Source organism: Heptranchias perlo, chromosome 33 (assembly GCF_035084215.1).
Source record: "Heptranchias perlo isolate sHepPer1 chromosome 33, sHepPer1.hap1, whole genome shotgun sequence".
In the NCBI taxonomy this organism is placed as follows: domain Eukaryota; kingdom Metazoa; phylum Chordata; class Chondrichthyes; order Hexanchiformes; family Hexanchidae; genus Heptranchias; species Heptranchias perlo.
Window position 1 is genome coordinate 1,779,864 of NC_090357.1, and position 20,431 is coordinate 1,800,294.

General features: G+C 47.7%; 1 protein-coding gene across 1 annotated transcript; it reads right to left on the minus strand.

Annotated features, from left to right (window-relative positions):
- Positions 1-1,312: 1,312 nt before the first annotated feature.
- Positions 1,313-18,561, minus strand: LOC137301279 (hepatic and glial cell adhesion molecule-like). Its single transcript, XM_067970738.1, has 10 exons — positions 18,390-18,561; positions 16,785-17,099; positions 9,617-9,934; positions 8,311-8,577; positions 7,440-7,577; positions 5,478-5,498; positions 4,672-4,719; positions 3,734-3,781; positions 2,612-2,646; positions 1,313-2,155 (listed from the first exon to the last, which is right to left on the minus strand). Exons 2-10 carry the CDS (start codon positions 16,846-16,848, stop codon positions 2,030-2,032), a joined length of 1,065 nt encoding a protein of 354 aa, XP_067826839.1. The 5' UTR covers positions 16,849-17,099; positions 18,390-18,561; the 3' UTR covers positions 1,313-2,029.
- Between the last annotated feature and the right edge of the window lie 1,870 nt (positions 18,562-20,431).

The following is a 20,431-nucleotide window of genomic DNA, read 5'->3' on the forward strand; positions in this document are numbered from 1 at the left end:
CCATCCTCACGGTGCCCCGCCCCCACACTCCCGCCATTGGTCGCCTGACACGCCCATCCTTGCGGTGCCCCGCCTCCCAGCTGATTGGAAAGTGAACAGACTGTTCGTTACCCGATTGGATGATTGACTGTCAAACAGCCTTTTTCTTCATCTCCAATATTTTTTTATAACTAATAAACAAAAGTGTTTAAAGAAAATGAAAAAACACGCATATTTGTTTAAACGCCCCTATGATTTTTCTCCCAGGTTTTGCTCGCAACAGTGTCCTGGAGATTAATCTTTAATTCCTGGAGACTCCAGGACAATCCTGGAGGGTTGGCAACCCATAGAAAAAGGGGTTTTCTCTCCGGATCCAGTCTCCATTTGCTCCACCTCCACACTGGAAGCAGCCATTTTGTGAGCAATTAGCAATAACTAGGCCACTCAGATTCTCGCTGCGTTTGGGACTTTTTGTGCAAAGCTGTGGTTCATCGGCAGCAAAACATTCCATGTGGTAAGCGTAGAGATTAGTGGGGCCTGTCACAGGATGTTGTGTTTCACCAAGACACTTCCCCGACAAATAACGTGGCCGGAGTAGGTCAGTTTTAAGGGGACTGCACGTCCTTAATCAATCACCCAGACAGCAGAGAATCGGCCAATGTTTCTGGTCACCGATGCTCTTGTAAAATGTTCAATTCATTTTTTTTTTACACACACCCAGTGGAGAAAGTTCCTGCACAGACATCGTCCCCAGTGATTAACCGGCAAAGTTTACTCAAACATTATCGATGTATCAACAGCCCCCCCTCCCAATAAACCATCAGAGAGAATCGCGGCCCCGGGGGGAGGGGGAACGGCGCGGCCCCGGGGGGAGGGGGAACGGCGCGGCCCCGGGGGGAGGGGGGAGGGGGAACGGCGCGGCCCCAGGGGGAGGGGGGAGGGGGAACGGCGCGGCCCCAGGGGGAGGGGGAAAGGCGCGGCCCCGGGGGGGAGGGGGAAAGGCGCGGCCCCGGGGGGGAGGGGAAACGGCGCGGCCCCGGGGGGGAGGGGGAACGCGCAGCCCCGGGGGAGGGGGGAGGGGGAACGGCGCGGCCCCGGGGGGAGGGGGAACGGCGCGGCCCCGGGGGGAGGGGGAACGGCGCGGCCCCGGGGGGAGGGGGAACGGCGCGGCCCCGGGGGGAGGGGGGAGGGGGAACGGCGCGGCCCCGGGGGAGGGGGAACGGCGCGGCCCCGGGGGAGGGGGAACGGCGCGGCCCCGGGGGGAGGGGGAACGGCGCGGCCCCGGGGGGAGGGGGGAGGGGGAACGGCGCGGCCCCAGGGGGAGGGGGGAGGGGGAACGGCGCGGCCCCAGGGGGAGGGGGAAAGGCGCGGCCCCGGGGGGAGGGGGAAACGGCGCGGCCCCGGGGGGAGGGGGAAACGGCGCGGCCCCGGGGGGGAGGGGGAACGCGCAGCCCCGGGGGGAGGGGGGAAAGGCGCGGCCCCGGGGGAGGGGGAGGGGCGCCCCTGGGGGGTACAGAAATCCATTACCAGCAGTTTTCTGGGGTTTAAACTCAATCTCTCTCTTGCTCGATATTTTCCCCGAGGAGGGGGTGCAGACCGTGGGCTGGAAATATTCGCAGCCCCTCCCCCAAAACCACCGAAAATCCAGAGGAATTGATGGGATTTTCATTTCAAACAACTGAAAGATTTGATCTCCCTCCATTGTTGCATCCTGAGGGGTGGAGAGAATAGATCACACTCAGCTCGTGAGCCAGGATTGGCCGGATCCCGTACTGGGATCGGCTGGATCCCGAACCAAGATTCACGCAGGTGGCCTCGGCCTAGTCTGGGAGACTCATGCCAATGTCCAGTGCTCTGTTGCCTGATCCCTGTACCCCCACAGTTTCCTGCCCCCACAGTTAACAGCCTGTCCTTAAGTTCCAGAAGTTTGATGTGTCTTTTTAAACTCTTATTTAAAGCTCTCTGCTGACCAGTAACTCCTTGCAACTCTGAGCTGCCGTGCATTGGGTTCAAAGATCAGGTGCAGAATGTCCTGCGATTTAAACAGGGCTCACAGTCTGGGTCCAATGGTGGAATATCCAAATTGATCCCCCTCCGTCTCTCGATTCCCACTGCTGGGGATAAAATGCAGGTAGATGTAATGGGCACCCTGCAGTCCAACCCCCGAGTCAGACATCTGAAAAACAGCAGGTTAGAATATCAGTGACTGCCCATCTGATCTCCGAGAACTGACACAGTGACCCAACTCTCCAACTCTCATTGCCCCAATTAAAATATGGACTTTAAAACAACAAAATATGACTGCTTTTTGTGTGTACATCCAAAAATGACAAGAAACACCCAGCGCTGATTTAAACACCCAGAGTAGATTTAAACACCCAGCGCTGATTTAAACACCCAGAGTAGATTTAAACACCCAGTGCTGATTTAAACACCCAGAGTAGGTTTAAACACCCAGCGCTGATTTAAACACCCAGCGCTGACTTAAACACCCAGCGTAGATTTAAACACCCAGCGTAGATTTAAACACCCAGCGTAGATTTAAACACCCAGCGTAGATTTAAACACCCAGCGTAGATTTAAACACCCAGCGTAGATTTAAACACCCAACACTGGTTTGATTCCTACTCACGTTAGTTTGGCTGTGTTCATTTAGGATCTCTTCCTCTGCAATGAGAAGGGGCGACATTAACATTCATTCTTAAATGGAAATTATTTTGATCACCGCAGCCCCATAGAATAAACAAAATTACTAAATGAAGATACAGATCTGATTCCCATTCCCCTCCGCTCCCAGTCTGAGCCATGATAAGCAAGGAGGTTACATGTCTCCCAACCCAGGACTGGAACGGGGCGGGGGGGGGGAGGGGTGGATTGGGGGGAGGATGATCACCCCTGGATAGTCCTGGTGACCAGTTACTGGGGCAATTAGCGGCAGACGGAAGCATTATTCACTGCAGGAGGGCAAAGAAATGGGAACACAAAAGTTTAAAAGCCACGGGTGAGGCACAGCCAAAGACCCTATAAAATAAAATATAAAATATTCTGATAGGTAACAGTTTTGGGTTGAATACCATCATTAAACTAGTACAGATGGGCGTCGCTGTGCAGTGTCGGAACCTGCAGAGAGGGCAGCAGGAGATCCAGTTCCAAACAACAGGCTCGCCCAGAAACCTTTGTTCAGCTGCCTGACTGGGCTCAGCTCAGTGCAGGGAAAGTGGAGTTGAGGTAGAAGATCGGCCATGATCTGATTGAATGGTGGAGCAGGCTCGAGGGGCCGTACGGCCAACTCCTGCTCCTATTTCTTATGTTCTTACGAATCGACGCGCAGGAAGAAGATAAGAAAAAGTCAAGGACAATAAAAGGATATTCAGCCTATTAGAGCTCAAGCTCCAGTACTCCAGCTTACACCAGACAGACACAGAGCGACACCGGCAGACACAGACAGACAGACAGAGAGAGAGAGACAGAGAGACAACGAGAGAGTCAGAGAGAGACAGACCCCTTGTGCAGATACAGATAGATACATACAGACACATGACAGACATGCAGACATACAGAGGCAGACATGAACATGAGGGGCACAGACAAACGCACAGAGACACAGATGGATATACGCAGACAGAAACATACACAGAGACACACACACACACAGACAATATTAAGCTGAATGGAATCAGCTGACCCATCCAACACATTAAGTTACTGAAAGTGCGAGAGACACAGAACAAACAGAGAGATCTCAGTGCTGTACCAGGGAATGGCAGGGGCTCTGCTGACTCTCTTCTGTTGCCTCTGGTCTCTGTTACACAAAAACAGAAAGAGCAGTTTATTTTAATAAAATCGAGTGTCCCACAACAATGGTTAAAGTGCAGTCTGAGGTCCGTCTGCAGCCTGTACACAATGGGCTGGATCATGGGGCAATCAGTTCAGCCGAGTCTAGCCGAGTCCAGCCACTAGCACGGCTGGAGAGCTGCCCAAGGCCAATCAGTCTCCAATTCTTCCCTCCTGGTGGGAAGCTGGTTGGGGTCCGGTCTGTGTCCCAATCCCCACAAGGCCAAGCTCCCAATGCCAGCTGTGCACCTGTGTGAATCGCTGGGGGAGGGAGGGAGAGAGAGAGAGGGGCAGGGGAGGGAGAGAGAGTTGGGGGGGGGGAGGGAGAGAGAGAGAGTTGGAGGGGAGGGAGAGAGAGAGTTGGAGGGGAGGGAGAGAGGTGGGGAGAGGAGGGAGGGGAGGGGAGCGTCTCCTACATCCCCATGGAGAGGAGGAAATGTGCTAAAATTTTCAGAGAGAGTGAGAGCCAGGAAAATTACCAACTCGTCTGAGTCCCAATCCTGGATACCTGTACAAAGACAGCCCCCCCCCTGCCAGATCCAGACTTGCCCCTAGAGTGGGGGACACCGCTGATATGAGAGAGATATTGGAGTAACCCAACACTCCCAGACAAGGCATCAAAGCCCCTCTGCCAACAACCCCACCCCCACGGTCCCTATTGACAGAAAACCTCCGAGCCGAAATAGCCAAAAGTGTGCAACTCTACACCCAGTTTGTACAACTGTACCGACACACTGGGTGTGTATCCTTGCACACTCCATGAATCTGCGCACTCTCCTGCAGATACTGTCTGAACAAATGTACAACAGAGAAACCACAGCAAGATCCTGAAAAATAAATTGAAAGAAGATTTCTTACCTCTGGGTGAATTCTCTTCCCCGCTGAGCTGCTCCCTGAGGATTAGACCTGGGCAGAATGTGAGAATATAGCACAAAAGTCAACATCTCAAACTGAAAGATGACACACTGATTATCCAGTCTCGTGGGCACCGGGGAAGGGCCCCCGTCCCACAGGGCAGGGCACCGGGGAAGGGCCCCCTCCCACAGGGCAGGGCTTCCGGGGCAGGGTCCCGTCCCACAGGGCAGGGCACCGGGGAAGGGCCCCCTCCCACAGGGCAGGGCTTCCGGGGCAGGGTCCCGTCCCACAGGGCAGGGCACCGGGGCAGGGTCCCGTCCCACAGGGCAGGGCACCGGGGAAGGGCCCCCTCCCACAGGGCAGGGCACCGGGGAAGGGCCCAGTCCCACAGGGCAGGGCACCGGGGCAGGGTCCCGTCCCACAGGGCAGGGCACCGGGGAAGGGCCCCCTCCCACAGGGCAGGGCACCGGGGAAGGGCCCAGTCCCACAGGGCAGGGCACCGGGGAAGGGTCCCGTCCCACAGGGCAGGGCACCGGGGAAGGGCCCAGTCCCACAGGGCAGGGCACCGGGGAAGGGCCCCCTCCCACAGGGCAGGGCACCGGGGAAGGGCCCAGTCCCACAGGGCAGGGCACCGGGGAAGGGTCCCGTCCCACAGGGCAGGGCACCGGGGAAGGGCCCCGTCCCACAGGGCAGGGCACCAGCAACCCTGAAAGTGGGAGACTCTATGAGATGATTCGGCAATTAATTAGTAGTTAGGTGATGCCAAGCTTGAAATAAATGACACTGAGCCTGCCTGAAGTTTCTCTTACCTTCGAGCCATCGCACGCATCCTACCTTTGCAAAAAGAAAAACACAATGAGGGATACTGCACACATGCTCCACAGTACAGACCCCTCCTCAACCCACCCCCCCCTCCACACCTCCCCACGCACCCTCCCACACCCACAGACAGGCAGAAGCAGAGCTACTGCTCTGTGTCAAAATCAATGACTGTATTATACATTTTACATGACTTTAGGTATACAGGGAAAACCTGCAATAAAACATTCAGAACCCGTTTTCCTCTCCAGATCCTCACTTATCTGAGCAATTCTCCTCCTTGTCTCCCATGATTTGGATCCTGTCGGTCAGTGCAGTGTCCCCCTGGAAGCGACAACAATCTGCACCATATATGATGGGTGGGAGCATGTGACCACATTAAAAAAACAATTGGTGCGACATAGAAACATAGAAAATAGGAGCAAGAGTCGGCCATTCGGCCCTTCTCCGCCATTCAAAATGATCATGGCTGATCGTCTAACTCAGTACCTTGTTCCCGCTTTTTCCCCCATATCCCTTGATCCCTTTAGCATTAAGAAATATATCTATCTCCTTCTTGAATACATCTAATGACTTGGCCTCCACTGCCTTCTGTGGTAGAGAATTCCACAGGTTCACCAACCTCTGAGTGAAGAAATTTCTCCTCATCTTGGTTCTAAATCGCATACCCCGTATCCTGAGACTGTGACCCCTGTTTCTGGACTCCCCAGCCATCGGGAACATCCTCCCTGCATCTAGTCTGTCTAGTCCTGTTAAAATTTTATATGTTTTGATGAGATCACCTCTCATTCTTCTAAACTCTAGTGAATGTAGACCTAGTCGACCCAATCTCTCCCCATACGTCAGTCCTGCCATCCCAGGAGTCAGTCTGGTAAACCTTCGTTGCGCTCCCTCCATGGCAAGGACATCCTTCCTCAGATAAGGACACCAAAACTGCACACAATACTCCAGGTGTGGTCTCACCAAGGCCCTGTATAACTGCAGTAAGACATCCCTGCTCCTGTACTCAAATCCTCTTGCAATGAAGGCCTACAAACTTCATGTAATCAATTGCAGTCAGTGTATTTTCCAGATCCAAATCTATTAACGTATTTACTGTGTTACGTTTGTGCGCAATTACTGTCAATTTTTGCTATTATAAATTCCATTGTCCACATTTAATGGAAACTTCCTATGTAAATGTGTGGTGTTAAGGTTAGACTGCACTCCCTGTGGAGGTGCTGGAGCGGCACCATTGGCAGGAGGGTGTAATTACAGCGTGACAAGTTTGCATAGGAAATTTCCATTATAAATATGGACATAGGAATTTATAATGGAAATGCATAAAAATAAGGACACAATATACGACTTTAAAATGGGGACTGCGTTATATTTGCGTGCTCTGATCCAGTTATCCCCTCACCTCTAACCCTGCTTCACCTTGACCTCGACTCCCTGTGTGCAACACCATGCAAGGTCAGCCAGATTCTCCATGAAAATCACAAATTTTATTTGACCGAGATACTGGTCAGTTTTTCCAATGTGCTCGTTAATGCCGCCAGGCAGTTTTATTGTTTAATATTTTACAGCAATTTAATTCCTGTGATAGGCAGACCCTTCCCCAGAGGCACGACTATGCAAAATGAGGTTAGCTTTAAGGAATCGCTGTGTAGCAGCAGAGACACTGACTGGTCTCGAGTCCACATATGGAGCATGTGTGGTGTGAGAAATCACTAGTGATGGCCCCCCTCACGTACATCCTGTGTGGAAACCACGTCAGGAAATTATCATGTGGGTGGGGAGCCTCTGCTTACACAGTTGGCCCCCAAGGGAGAGGGAAAGGAACTTCCAGGCTCCCAACTCGTTTAATCGCAGCCTCATCACGCCTGGCCACAGTGCTCTGAACCAGTCCCTGCGGTTCTCTCTCTCCGGGAGTCTCACACTGACTGGCTCGGAACATTTCACAACCTTACCCCTTCGCCTCTCTTTGTATTTTTTGATTGTGAGGAAAACGACCAGGAATCCGATCGCACAAAACACGGCTGCAGTGATGCTCAGAACCACTCCCAATCCCAGAGCGGCTGGAAGCAGACATTCCGTGAAATGTTCATCTGGGGAAACATAAAACAAAGAAAGATACAAGCTGCTCCCACTCACAATCTTTTCTTCCCAAATAATTCTGTCTGATTGTCTCTCCTTCTCAAGGCATCGACTCCGATTTCAGGATACGGTCCCTCAGTAGGCAGCTCTCCTTAAACCCTGGGCTTGGACTGGGAAACACACCCAGTCAAACAGCCTCGAGCTCCGTGCAGGTTCAGACAAAATACTATGAACTTGCTGTATTCTGCAAACAGTTTAAGGTTTATGCCCTCCCCAGCTCAGGGAGACAGACCCCGCTGCTAATCCCCGCAGAGATTAACTAACCGCAGGTGACGCATTTAAACAATGACTCGCCAGGGAGTTTAGACAGTTCGATTGTGAAAAGGGTTTACCAGAGACTTGAGCACATAATCTAGGCTGACACTCCAGTGCACTTCTGAGGAAGTCTTTTGGATGAGACGTTAAACCGAGGCTCCATCTGCCCCCTCAGGTGGATGTAAAAGATTCCATGGCACTGTTTCGAAGAAGAGCAGGGGATGTCCCTCAACCAACATCACTAAAGCACAGAGTACCTGGTCATTATCTCATTGCTGTTTGTGGGATCTTGCTGTGCGCAAAATGGCTGCCTCATTTCCTACATTACAACAGTGACTACACTTCAAAAGTACTTCATTGGCTGTAAAGCGCTTTGGGACGTCCAGAGGTCACGAAGGGCGCTATAGAAATGCATATCTTTCTTTCTACCTGTGATCAGCTGATGAGCCTCGACCCTGTTTATAGGGTTTTGAACAATGCAGGTGTAAAAGCCACAGTCCGAGCAGGTCAGGTTGGCGACTCCTAAAATGCTGTGATCGACCGATGGCTGGAATTGTTGGTCACCCAGGAGGATTTTGTTGTCTTTCATCCAGGAGAATTGAGGGTCGGAGCCGCTCTTGATGGTGCAGTTCATGGTCAGCGTTGGGTTGGGAGAGTGCTCTGTCTGCACTGTAATGCTGGGCTTTGAAACTGGAACTAAATCAGAGAGACAGTCCATGTGAGGTGGAGTCCACCAGAACCTTGGCAGTGGAGGCAAAATTAAAGGCACTGCCTGGTGTACTACAGAACCACACTGTCCAGAGAGGGCACAGGTTCCATCGCTCATCTGTACTGACCTCAGCTGGTAGCAATTGGGGCTTTACAATTAGCCTCAGTATCGCAGGGCCAGAGATAAGGACACAAGCCATGGACCCTTCTCCTGATCCCGACCCTTGTGGAAGTTGCAGACCCGGACCCCACATCCCATCACTGGGTGCGAATCACAGACCCAGACCCACGTCCCATCACTGGGTGGGGAATTACAGACCCAGACCCCGCGTCCCATCACTGGATGGGGAATTACAGACCCAGACCCCGCGTCCCATCACTGGATGGGGAATTACAGACCCAGACCCACGTCCCATCACTGGATGGGGAATCACAGACCCGGACCCACGTCCCATCACTGGATGGGGAATTACAGACCCAGACCCCGCGTCCCATCACTGGATGGGGAATTACAGACCCAGACCCCGCGTCCCATCACTGGATGGGGAATTACAGACCCAGACCCACGTCCCATCACTGGATGGGGAATCACAGACCCAGACCCACGTCCCATCGCTGGATGGGGAATCACAGACCCAGACCCACGTCCCATTGCTGGGGAGTACAGTGTGTTGCAGCATTATTGAGAGTTTCCCACCAGCCGGGCACTCCCCTTTCACCAGCTACCAGGATTACAAGTGCAAAGATTTTGTCTTAATGAAGTTTTAATACGTTTTTGGTCAAAGTCCTCCATAAAAAGATGGCACAAAACTAATATCCTCATGGGGAGAATCAATGGCTGCCCGGGGCTGGAATCCGGGGTTATGGGATTTGATGTTCCGAGGTTGAATATGGGATGCAATGTTAGAGACCGATTATAGGGAGCTTGACCCGTGTTATATTTTATCTGGCAGTGCTAAATGTTAACGCCAGCAGACCTACCTCACCTTTAATCAGCTAAAATTGCTACAAAAGGGTATAAACTGACCCAGCACTGAGAGGTTGATGGATTCAGTAATTTCCAGCCCAGAATGAAGTGTCATCGTCATCCTGTAGCAACCCTCATCCTGGAGGCTCAGTTTGTGGATGAGCAGTGAGTTGTTTTCTGTGATATAGGTCACACGTCCCTTATACTTGGGAAAGATCATTACCGACGGGTGTGTTGTGTTCTGGTATTCGACTATTGACTGGATCCCTCTCTGCCAGCTGATGGTTTGTACCAGGCTCGAGCCATTCATGTTCTCCTCCGCCGCAAGACAGATGGGTCGATGCAGGAATCCAGTCACTAGTTTTGTATGCTCAGATTCTGAAAGGGAATTAAACTCACATTAAAATAACAGAAAGTTGTTTTTTTTCCAGGGCCTGGGTGGTCCAGACACCGACCTATCACCTAGAATCATAGAATAAAACAGCACAGGAGGAGGCCATTCGGCCCATCATGCCTGTGCCAGGTCTTTGAAAGAGCTATCCAATTAGTCCCACTCCCCTGCTCTTTCCCCATAACCCTGCAAATTTTTCCCCCTTCTAGTATTTATCCAATTCCCTTTTGAAAGTTACAATTGAATCTGCTGCCACCCCTTTCAGGCAGTGCATTCCTGATCGTTGCAACTTGCTGCGTAAAAAAATGTTTCCTCATGTTGCCTCTGGTTCTTTTGCCAATTATCTTAAATCTGTGTCCTCTGGTTACTGACTCTTCTGCCACTCGAAACAGTTTCTCCTTATTTACTCTGTCAAAACCTTCATGATTTTGAACATCTCCATCAAATCTCCCCTCAACCTTCTCTGTTCCAAGGAGAACAATCCCAATTTCTCCAATCTCTCCACATAACTGAAGTCCCTCATCCCTGGTATCATTGTAGTAAATCTCCTCTGCACCCTCTCTAAGGCCTTGACATCATTCCTAAAGTTCCCACAAGGTCCCACAATCAGCAATGTGCCCAGAATTGGCCACGATACTCCAGCTGGTGCCTAACCAGTGTGTTATAAAGGTTTAGCATAACTTCCTTGCTTTTGTACTCTATGCCTCTGTTTATAAAGCCAAAGATCTCATATGCTGTTTTAACACCCTTCTCAACTTGTCCTGCCACCTTCAAAGATTTGTGTACGTGCACCCCCAGGTCTCTCTGTTCCTGCACTCCCTTTAAAATTGTACCATTTAGTTTATATTGCCTCTCCTCATTCTTCCTACCAAAATGTATCACTTCACACTTCTCAGCATTAAGTTTAATCTGCCATGTGTCTGCCCATTTCACCAGTCTGTCTCTGTCCTCCTGAACTCTGTTACCATCCTCCACATTGTTTACTACATTTCCAAGTTTCACGTCATCTGCAAACTTTGAAATTATACCCTCTATACCCAAGTCCAGGTCATTAATAAGAGCAGTGATTTCATCACCAACCCCTGGGATGGGAACACCATTGTACACAGCACCCCCCCAGTCTGAAAAACAACCGTTCACCACTACTCTCTGCTTTCTGTCACTTAGCCAATTTTGTATCCATGCTGCCACTGTCCCTTTAATCCCATGGGCTTCAATTTTGCCAACAAGTCTATTACGTGGTACTTTATCAAACACTTTTTGAAAATCCATATACACATCAACCGCACTACCCTCATCAACCCTCTCCGTTACTTCATCAAATAATTCTATCAAGTTAGTCAAACATGATTTACCTTTAACAAATCCATGCTGGCTTTCATTTATTAACCCATATTTAACCAAGTGCCAATTAATTTTGTCTCAGATTATTGTCTCGAAAAGTTTCCCCACCACCGACGTTAGGCTGACTGGCCTGGAATTGCCGGGTTAAACCCTCTCCCCTTTTTGAACAGGGGTGTAACATTTTCAAACCTCCAGTCCTCTGGCACCACTCCTATATCTAAGGAGGATTGAAGAATTATGGCTAGACCCTCCACAATTTCCACCCTTACTTCTCTCAGCAACCTAGGATGCTTCCCAACTGAACCAGGAGACTTTTCTACTTTGAACATAAGAACATACAAAACAGGAGCAGGAGTAGGCCATTCGGCCCCTCGAGCCCCTGCTCCGCCATTCAATAAGATCATGGCTGATCTTTGACCTCAACACCACTTTCCCACCCGATCCCCATATCCCCTAATTTCCTTAGAGTCCAAAAATCTATCGATCTCAGCCTTGAATATATTCAGCAACTGAGCATCCTCAGCCCTCTGGGGTAGAGAACTCCGATGATTCACAACCCTCTGAGTGAAGAAATTTCTCCTCATCTCAGTCCTAAATAGCCGACCCCTTATCCTGAGACTATGCCCCCTGGTTCTAGACTCTCCAGCCAGGGGAAACAGCCTCTCAGCATCTACCCCGTCAAGCCCCCCTCAGAATCTTACATGTTTCAAAAAGATCACCTCTCATTTTTCTAAACTCCAGAGAGTATCGGCCCATTCTATTCAACTTCTCTTCACAGGACAACCCTCTCATCCCAGGAATCAATCTAGAGAACCTTCGTTGCACCGCCTCTAAGGCAAGTATATCCTTTCTTAGGTAAGGAGACCAAAACTGTACACAGTACTCCAGGTGAGGTCTCACCAAAGCCCTGTACAATTGTAGTAAGACTTCCTTACTCTTGTACTCCAACCCCCTTGCAATAAAGGCCAACATGCCATTTGCCTTCCTAATTGCTTGCTGTACCTGCATGTTAACTTTGTGTTTCTTGTACAAGGACGCCCAAATCCCACTGAACATCAACATTTAATAGTTTCTCACCATTTAAAAAATATTCTGTTTTTCTATTCTTCCTACCAAAGTGAATAACCTCACATTTCCCCACATTATACTCCATCTGCCACCTTCTTGCCCACTCACTTAACCTGTCTATATCACTTTGCAGACACTTTGTGTCCTCCTCACAGCTTACTTTCCCACCTAGCTTTGTATCATCAGCAAACTTGGATACATTACACTCAGTCCCTTCATCCAAGTCATTAATATATATTGTAAATAGCTGAGGCCCAAGCACTGATCCTTGAAGCACCCCACTAGTTACAGCTGCCAACCCAAAAATGACCCGTTTATTCCTACTCTCTGTTTTCTGTCCGTTAATCAATCCTCCATCCATGCTAATATATTACCCCCAACCCCGAGCCCTTATCTTGTATACGGGTATGGCAGCATAATGGTTATGTTACTGGACTAATAATCCAGAGACCTGGACTAATAATCTGGAGTCATGAGTTCAAATCATGGCAGCTGGGGAATTTAAATTCAATTAATTAAATAAAATCTGGAATTAAAAAACGAGTATCAGTAATGGTGGCTATGAAACTACTGGATTGTTGTAAAAACCCATCTGGTTCATTAATGACCTTTAAGGAAGGAAACCTGCTGTCCTTACCCGGTCTGGTCTATATGTGACTCCAGACCCACAGCAATGTGGTTGATTCTGAAATGGCCTAGCAAGCCACTCAGTTGTAAAATCTCACTGAAAGAAATCATAATAAGAATAAAACCGGATGGACCACAAGGCACCAACACTGTGGGAGAACCTTCACCACATGGGCTACAGCGGTTCAAGAAGGCGGCTCACCACCACCTTCTCAAGGGCAATTAGGGATGGACAATAAATGCTGGCCTCGCCAGCGACGCCCACATCCCGTGAACAAATGAAAAAAAACAACCTTTTGTGTTTTACCTTATCGAATGCCTTTTGAAAATCTAAATATACTACATCCAATGGTTCCCCTTTATCTACCCTGCTAGTTACATCCTCAAAAAACTCTGATAAATTTGTCAAACACGATTTCCCTTTCATAAAACCATGTTGACTCTGCCTAATCATATTATGATTTTCCAAGTGCCCTGTTACCACGTCCTTAATAATGGATTCCAGCATTTTCCCGATGACTGATGTCAGGCTAGCTGGCCTATAGGTCCCTGTTTTCTCTCTCCCTCCTTTCTTTAATAGCGGGGTTACATTTGCTACCTTCCAGTCCATTGGGACCGTTCTAAAATCTAGGGAATTTTGGATAATCATAACCTATGCATCCACTATCTCTGCAGCCACCTCTTTTAGGACCATAGGATGTTGGCCATCAGGTCCAGGGGATTTGTCAGCTTTTAGTCCCCTTAATTTCTCCAGTACTTTTTCTTTACTAATATTAATGACTTTAAGTTCTTCACTCTCATTAGACCCTTGGTTCCCCACTATTTCTGGTATGTTTTTTGTGTCTTTTACTGTGAAGACAGATACAAAATATTTGTTTAACGTCTCTGCCGTTTCCTTATTCCCCATTATAATTTCTCCTGTTTCTGCCTCTAAGGGACCCACATTTACTTTTGTTACTCTCTTCCTTTTTACATACTTGTAGAAGCTCTTACAATTTGTTTTTATATTTCTTGCTAGTTTACTCATTCTATTTTCTCCCTTTTTATCAATTTTTTGGTCATCCTTAGCTGGTTTCTAAAACTCTCCCATTCCTCAGGTTTACCACTCTTCTTAGCAACATTACAGGCCTCTTCTTTTAACCTAATACTATCCTTCACTTCTTTAGTTAGCCACGGATGGAGTTTTTATTTCTCAATGGAATGTATATTTGTTGAGAATTATGAAATATTTCTTTAAATGTTCGCCATTGCTTATCTACCGTCATATATTTTAATCTAATTTCCCAATCAACCTTACCCAACTTGCCCCTCATATCTATGTAGTTGGCTTTGTTTAAGTTTAAGATTCTACTTTCGGACTTAAGTACATCACTCTCGAACTCAATTTGAAATTCTATCATATTATGATCACTCTTCCCCAGAGGATCCCTTACTATGAGATTACTAATTATCCCTGTCTTATTACATAAGACAAAATCTAAAATAACCTGTTCCCTGGTTGGTTCCATGATGTATTGTTTCTAGGAAGCTGTCTCAAATGCATCCCATGAACTTGTCCTCCAAACTACTTTTGCCAATTTGATTTGCCCAGTCTATATGAAGGTTAAAGTCCCCCATGATTATTGCATTATCTTTGTTACATGTTCCTCTTATTTCTTGATTAATACTCTGTCCAACAGTATAACCATTGATAGGGGGCTTATAAACTACTCCCACCAGTGTTTTCTGCCCCGTTATTTCTTATCTCCACCCATACTGATTCTATTTCCTGATCTTCCGAGCCAAGATCCTTTTTTGCAACTGTCTTTATGACCTCCTTTATTAACAGGGGTACCCCCCTCTCCTTTTCCATTTTGTCTGTCTTTTCAAAAAGTCAAGTACCCTGGAATATTTAGTTCCCAACCTTGGTCACCTTGCGCGTCTCAGTCATGGCTACTAGATCAAACCCATTTATCTCTATTTGAGGGCTGCCAACCCTTTAAGTACCTCCTCTTTATCTATTTTTATCCTATCCAACTTCTCTCAGGGAATGTTTTTGTTTAGTTGGATGTCTGATGCGTGTGGAAATCCATCACTGTACAGCAGAGTCTGTGAACCCGGCTTCTGAGAAATCCACACCGTGATTTCCATTTGCTCCATATGGAGTGCACATTCTTGCCCCATAGGGACATCCCACCCCCAGTTACCCAAGTCCAGAACACATAGGTGCAGGTTGGCAAACCAAAGGATTTGGGATCCCAAGTGTGAGCTGGGTTACACCTGGAGTTCACCCAGGGAAATCTGTACAGTTTATCGACCACAGGGCTGAAAGCTTCTTGCTGCTTGTCTAAGTGTTTGGGACGTTTTCACACTTTAAAGGCGCTATATAAATGTAAATTGTTGTTGTCTAGCCCGGACCACCCTGTCTGTAAGGACATGACTTGCAGCATTACCTGGAGCTGAGTGGGAGTCACAGAATCTTCCAGCACAGGAGAAGGTCATTCGGCCCATCGTGCCTGTGCCGGCTCTTTGAAAGAGCTATCCAATTAGTACCACTCCCCAGCTCTTTCCCCATAGACCTACATTTCTTTCCTTTTCAACTAGATACCCAATTCCCTTTTGAAAGTTATTACTGAATCTGCTTCCACCGCCCTTTCAGGCAGCGCATTTCAGATCATAACAACTCGCTGCGTAAAAAAAATTACTCCTCAGCCACCTGTGTACTGTTCTGGTCTCCATATTATATAAAGAATATAGGGGCACTGGAAAAGGTGAAAAAAAGATTCACAAGGATCATACCAGAACTGAAAGGATATACTTATCAGGGAAGACTGAACAGGCTGGGGCTCTTTTCTCTAGAAAAGAAAAGGCTGAGGGGTGACCTGATAGAGGTCTTTAAGATAATGAAAGGGTTTGATAGGGTAGACAGAGAGAAAATGTTTCCACTTGTTGGAGGGAGGTGGGGGGGGAACGGGGGAGTCCAAAACTAGAGGTTTTCTTAGTGGCAAAAGTGAACGGTTTGTCTGAACCGGTTCTGGCGATACTCTTTATAACTGTAAAAGCCTACCTCCTCCACCCACACTGTCATTTCTTCCTAGTGTCAACCGTGGCTCAGTTAGTAGCACTCTTGCCTCTAAGTCAGAAGGCTGTGGGTTCAAGTCCCTTCAGTGCAGTACTGAGGGGGCGCTGCACTGTCGGAGGGGCCGTCTTTTGGATGAGATGTTAAACCAAGGCACCGTCTGCCCTCTCAGGTGGACGTAAAAGATCCCACAGCACCATTCGAAGAGGAGTAGGGGAGTTCTCCCCGGTGTCCTGGTCAATATTTATCCCTCAAGCAACATCACTAAAAACAGATTATCTGGTCATTATCACATGGCTGTTTGTGGGATCTTGCTGTGGGCAAATTGGCTGCTGCATTTCCTACATTGCAACAGCGACTACACTTTCAAAAGTACTTCATTAGCTTTAAAGGGCTTTAGAATGTCTTGAGGTCATGAAAGGCGCTGTATAAATGCAAGTCTCTCTTTCTTTTTAGTTATGTAGTTATGTACAGGTCTGTTCTTTCGCGCCTTGTAGGAGAAGAGAGCACAAAATGCAAGGGAGAAGGCGAGGACTGGAGGTGGCCCTCCACAAATAGTCCATCTGACAGATGCAGAGGAGGAGGCCATGGAGATAAGTGGGTCATCTGCATCCCTATCCATCAGAAATGGAGAGACTGGGAACCCGCAGATGCCTGGTGACAGAACAAGACAAGACAGAGAACGATTGACTTCCACAAGGCTTTTGAACGCACTGTTCTGAAGTAACATACACACTTACCTCCCTGCAGCAGCCCAAGGAGCAAGATGATGAATGAAGTCAAATATCCTTGTGAGCGCAGCATGGCTCCGATGATTTCAGAAACTCATCCCAGGAACATGCCTCCGGTCGAGTATGGAGAATTCCAAATCAAACTGAGCCAAAATGTCAAAATGGTACAAAAAAGCACAAATAAGTTAGCAACCCTTTATCCCTGAGTAGATGTTCTATCGCAAATCAGCAGGAGGAAAGATGTTTTCCACTGTGCACTACGCTCTTTCACGTATTTGTCAAACCATTTTGCGAGTCCACATTATTTCTGTTACACAAACGCCACTGGAAAAGAAATGGAGATGGAAACAAGGTTAAACCACAGTGCAGATGATGTCTGTCGAGCAGCCCCATAATCAGCAGCATTCCCGCCTACACCGCCAGTCTTTCAAACTCACTGTGGTTTAGGCCCTAGGGCGGAGGTCAAACCTACAAGAATTGGCCCATTTGTTGTAACCCTGCAATCATTTAAGGCAAATTTTTATTTGTGATGCCTTGGTAGTTAACAGCTGGAATGCGATTGTGAACAGTGTGATTGTGAGCAGTGTGATTGTGAGCTGTGCGATTATGAACAGTGTGATTGTGAACAGTATTGTGATTGAGATCTCATTGTCAATCAAGGACTTGGTTGTTTATAAAGCCCGTCTGTTCAGAAAGACCTCCCGTCTTTTACACTTTTTTCTCCCCAGATGTTTTCCCTGTTCCAGCTCAGGTGTCCTCCCAACACCTTTACCTTGTGCTTATGACAGAAAAGCAGTTTCCATACACAGACTGGGTCTCCTAGGCACTAAACCTATGCCTGTCTGTGTGCCGTGAGGGGGTAGCATGTCCAAGACTGGCAGTACCTGGCAGGAGAGACACGGTGGGACACTCATACACTTTCCTGTATACTTCAACAAGTGGTAAGTACAAAACTGTCAGAAAATGCAATCAAGCTCAAACTAATTGATTAATCTCCAAGTAATATAATTACACAAAAGCAGAAAATCAGTTAGAAATCACAAGTACAGTCTTAAAATAATAAAGATATCATCAGTCCATGGGGAGTAAAATACCTTTTTCAAAACGTATTACAAAGTTCAATCTGCGATATGGTTTTTGGATAAAGTAGTCTTACGTAAAAAAATCCTAGTCAGAGATAACTGAATTCTTTTAAAAATCTAGCTATCCAACGCCTCCCTTTCTAAAATCATATAAAAATATAATAGAGATCCCTCATTGGTTACATTCCCTCCTCTCCTGAAAGCACTGACTCTTACTGGGGTCCGGCTCCCTTGGTTCTCTAGCACCTCAGTCAAGTAACCATTCTTCAAATGTTAGAGTAGACAATGACGATGGGATATTCAACCATGGGTAGCATCACAGCCCAGCCTGATCCTGTTCCCATCCAGTATCTATAAACACGCATTTCCAGAAAAAGACACTGGATGGTGATCAGAAGTCGGAAGCCTAGCTGATATCCCACCCCCCACAAACCACGGACACCAAAGCCAACTGTAGCACCCTCATCCTCGACCCAACCCTGGGTGGAGCCTTCACTCATTGAGTGATGTCCCTCTCTTTTATTTTTCTCACCTCCTTTCTGTCTCCCTTGTGTCACATGCTGTATCCTGGCGGGAAGATCAGGCAGACTGGAGGCTTGGTACAGGTTCTGCTAATGGCTTTCAACATACTAGAAGAACACTCTGCACCATTAAATGGACCAGAACTCACTGCCATCCAGCTTTCAGACAGTGAAACTGCTCAGTTCACACATTTCCTGTGCCATTTCCTGTGTGATGTAATCAGGTTCACACTGTCTGCAACCAGTCCTGTCTGAGGTCCTACATTACATTAAAACCATCACATATTTTACAAAATCAGGTGTTACACAGTATGAAGCATAAAAACAAAAGATTATCCAGGAACACAAAAGGGCCATTTGGCCCAACAAGCCTATCCCCTTTTGATAGGTCACTTCCACCTACCCACCATATCCCTTGTGTTTCTGAGAGATAAAGTGCAGTATAAATATAAGAACATAAGAACATAAGGAATAGGAGCAGGAGTAGGCCAATCGGCCCCTCGAGCCTGCTCCGCCATTCAATAAGATCATGGCTGATCTGATCCTAACCTCAAATCTAAAGAACACAAGAAGTAGGAGCAGGACCCGGCCACTCAGCCCCTGGGCCCGCTCCGCCACCCACAGGGCCTTGACCCATCCGAACTCAGCTTCATGTCCAATTTTCTGCCCGCTCCCCGTAACCCCTAATTCCCTTTACTTCTAGGAAACTGTCTATTTCTGTTTTAAATTTATTTAATGATGTAGCTTCCACAGCTTCCTGGGGCAGCAAATTCCACAGACCTACTACCCTCTGAGTGAAGAAGTTTCTCCTCATCTCAGTTTTGAAAGAGCCGCCCCTTATTCTAAGATTATGCCCCCTAGTTCTAGTTTCACCCATCCTTGGGAACATCCTTACCGCATCCACCCGATCAAGCCCCTTCACAATCTTATATGTTTCAATAAGATCGCCTCTCATTCTTCTGAACTCCAATGAGTAGAGTCCCAATCTACTCAACCTCTCCTCATATGTCCACCCCCTCATCCCCGGGATTAGCCAAGTGAACCTTCTTTGTACTGCCTCGAGAGCAAGTATGTCTTTTCTTAAGTATGGACACCAAAACTGTATGCAGTATTCCAGGTGCGGTCTCACCAATACCTTATATAACTGCAGCAATACCTCCCTGTTTTTATATTTTATCCCCCGAGCAATAAAAGCCAACATTCCGTTGGCCTTCTTGATCACCTGCTGCACCTGCATACTATCTTTTTGATTTTCTTGCACTGGGACCCCCAGATCCCTTTGTACTGCAGTACTTTCCAGTTTCTCGCCATTAAGATAATAACTTGCTCTCTGATTTTTTCCTGCCAAAGTGCATAACCTCACATTTTCCAATATTGTATTGCATCTACCAAATCTCCGCCCACTCACCCAGCCTGTCTATATCCCCTTGTAGGTTTTTTATGTCCTCCTCACTCTCTACTTTCCCTCCCATCTTTGTATCATCTGCAAACTTTGATATGTTACACTCGGTCCCCTCCTCCAAATCGTTAATATAGATTATAAAGAGTTGGGGACCCAGCACCGACCCCTGCGGAACACTACTGGCTACTGGTTGCCAGTCCGAGAATGAACCATTTATCCAAACTCTCTGCTTCCTGTTAGATAACCAATCCTTCACCCATGCCAGAATATTATCCCCAATCCAGTGATTCTTTATCTTGAGCAATAATCTTTTGTGTGGCACCTTGTCGAATGCCTTCTGGAAGTCTAAATGCACTACGTCCACTGGTTTCCCTTTATCCACCCTGTACGTTATGTCCTCAAAGAACTCAAGCAAATTTGTCAGACATGACTTCCCCTTCATAAAGCCATGCTGACTTTGTCCTATTAAATTATGTTTATCTAAATAATTATACTTTTTAATTATGTCTACTAATACTTTCTATGTAAATGTCAGTTTCCAAGCAACTTTCCTGCTTGAGTTTATGAGCTGAACAGAGATTGCATTGTGTTGCATTTCTGGTGCATGGCTGGGATCACATTCGTTGTGGTTTCTTATCTCTCATCAGTAGA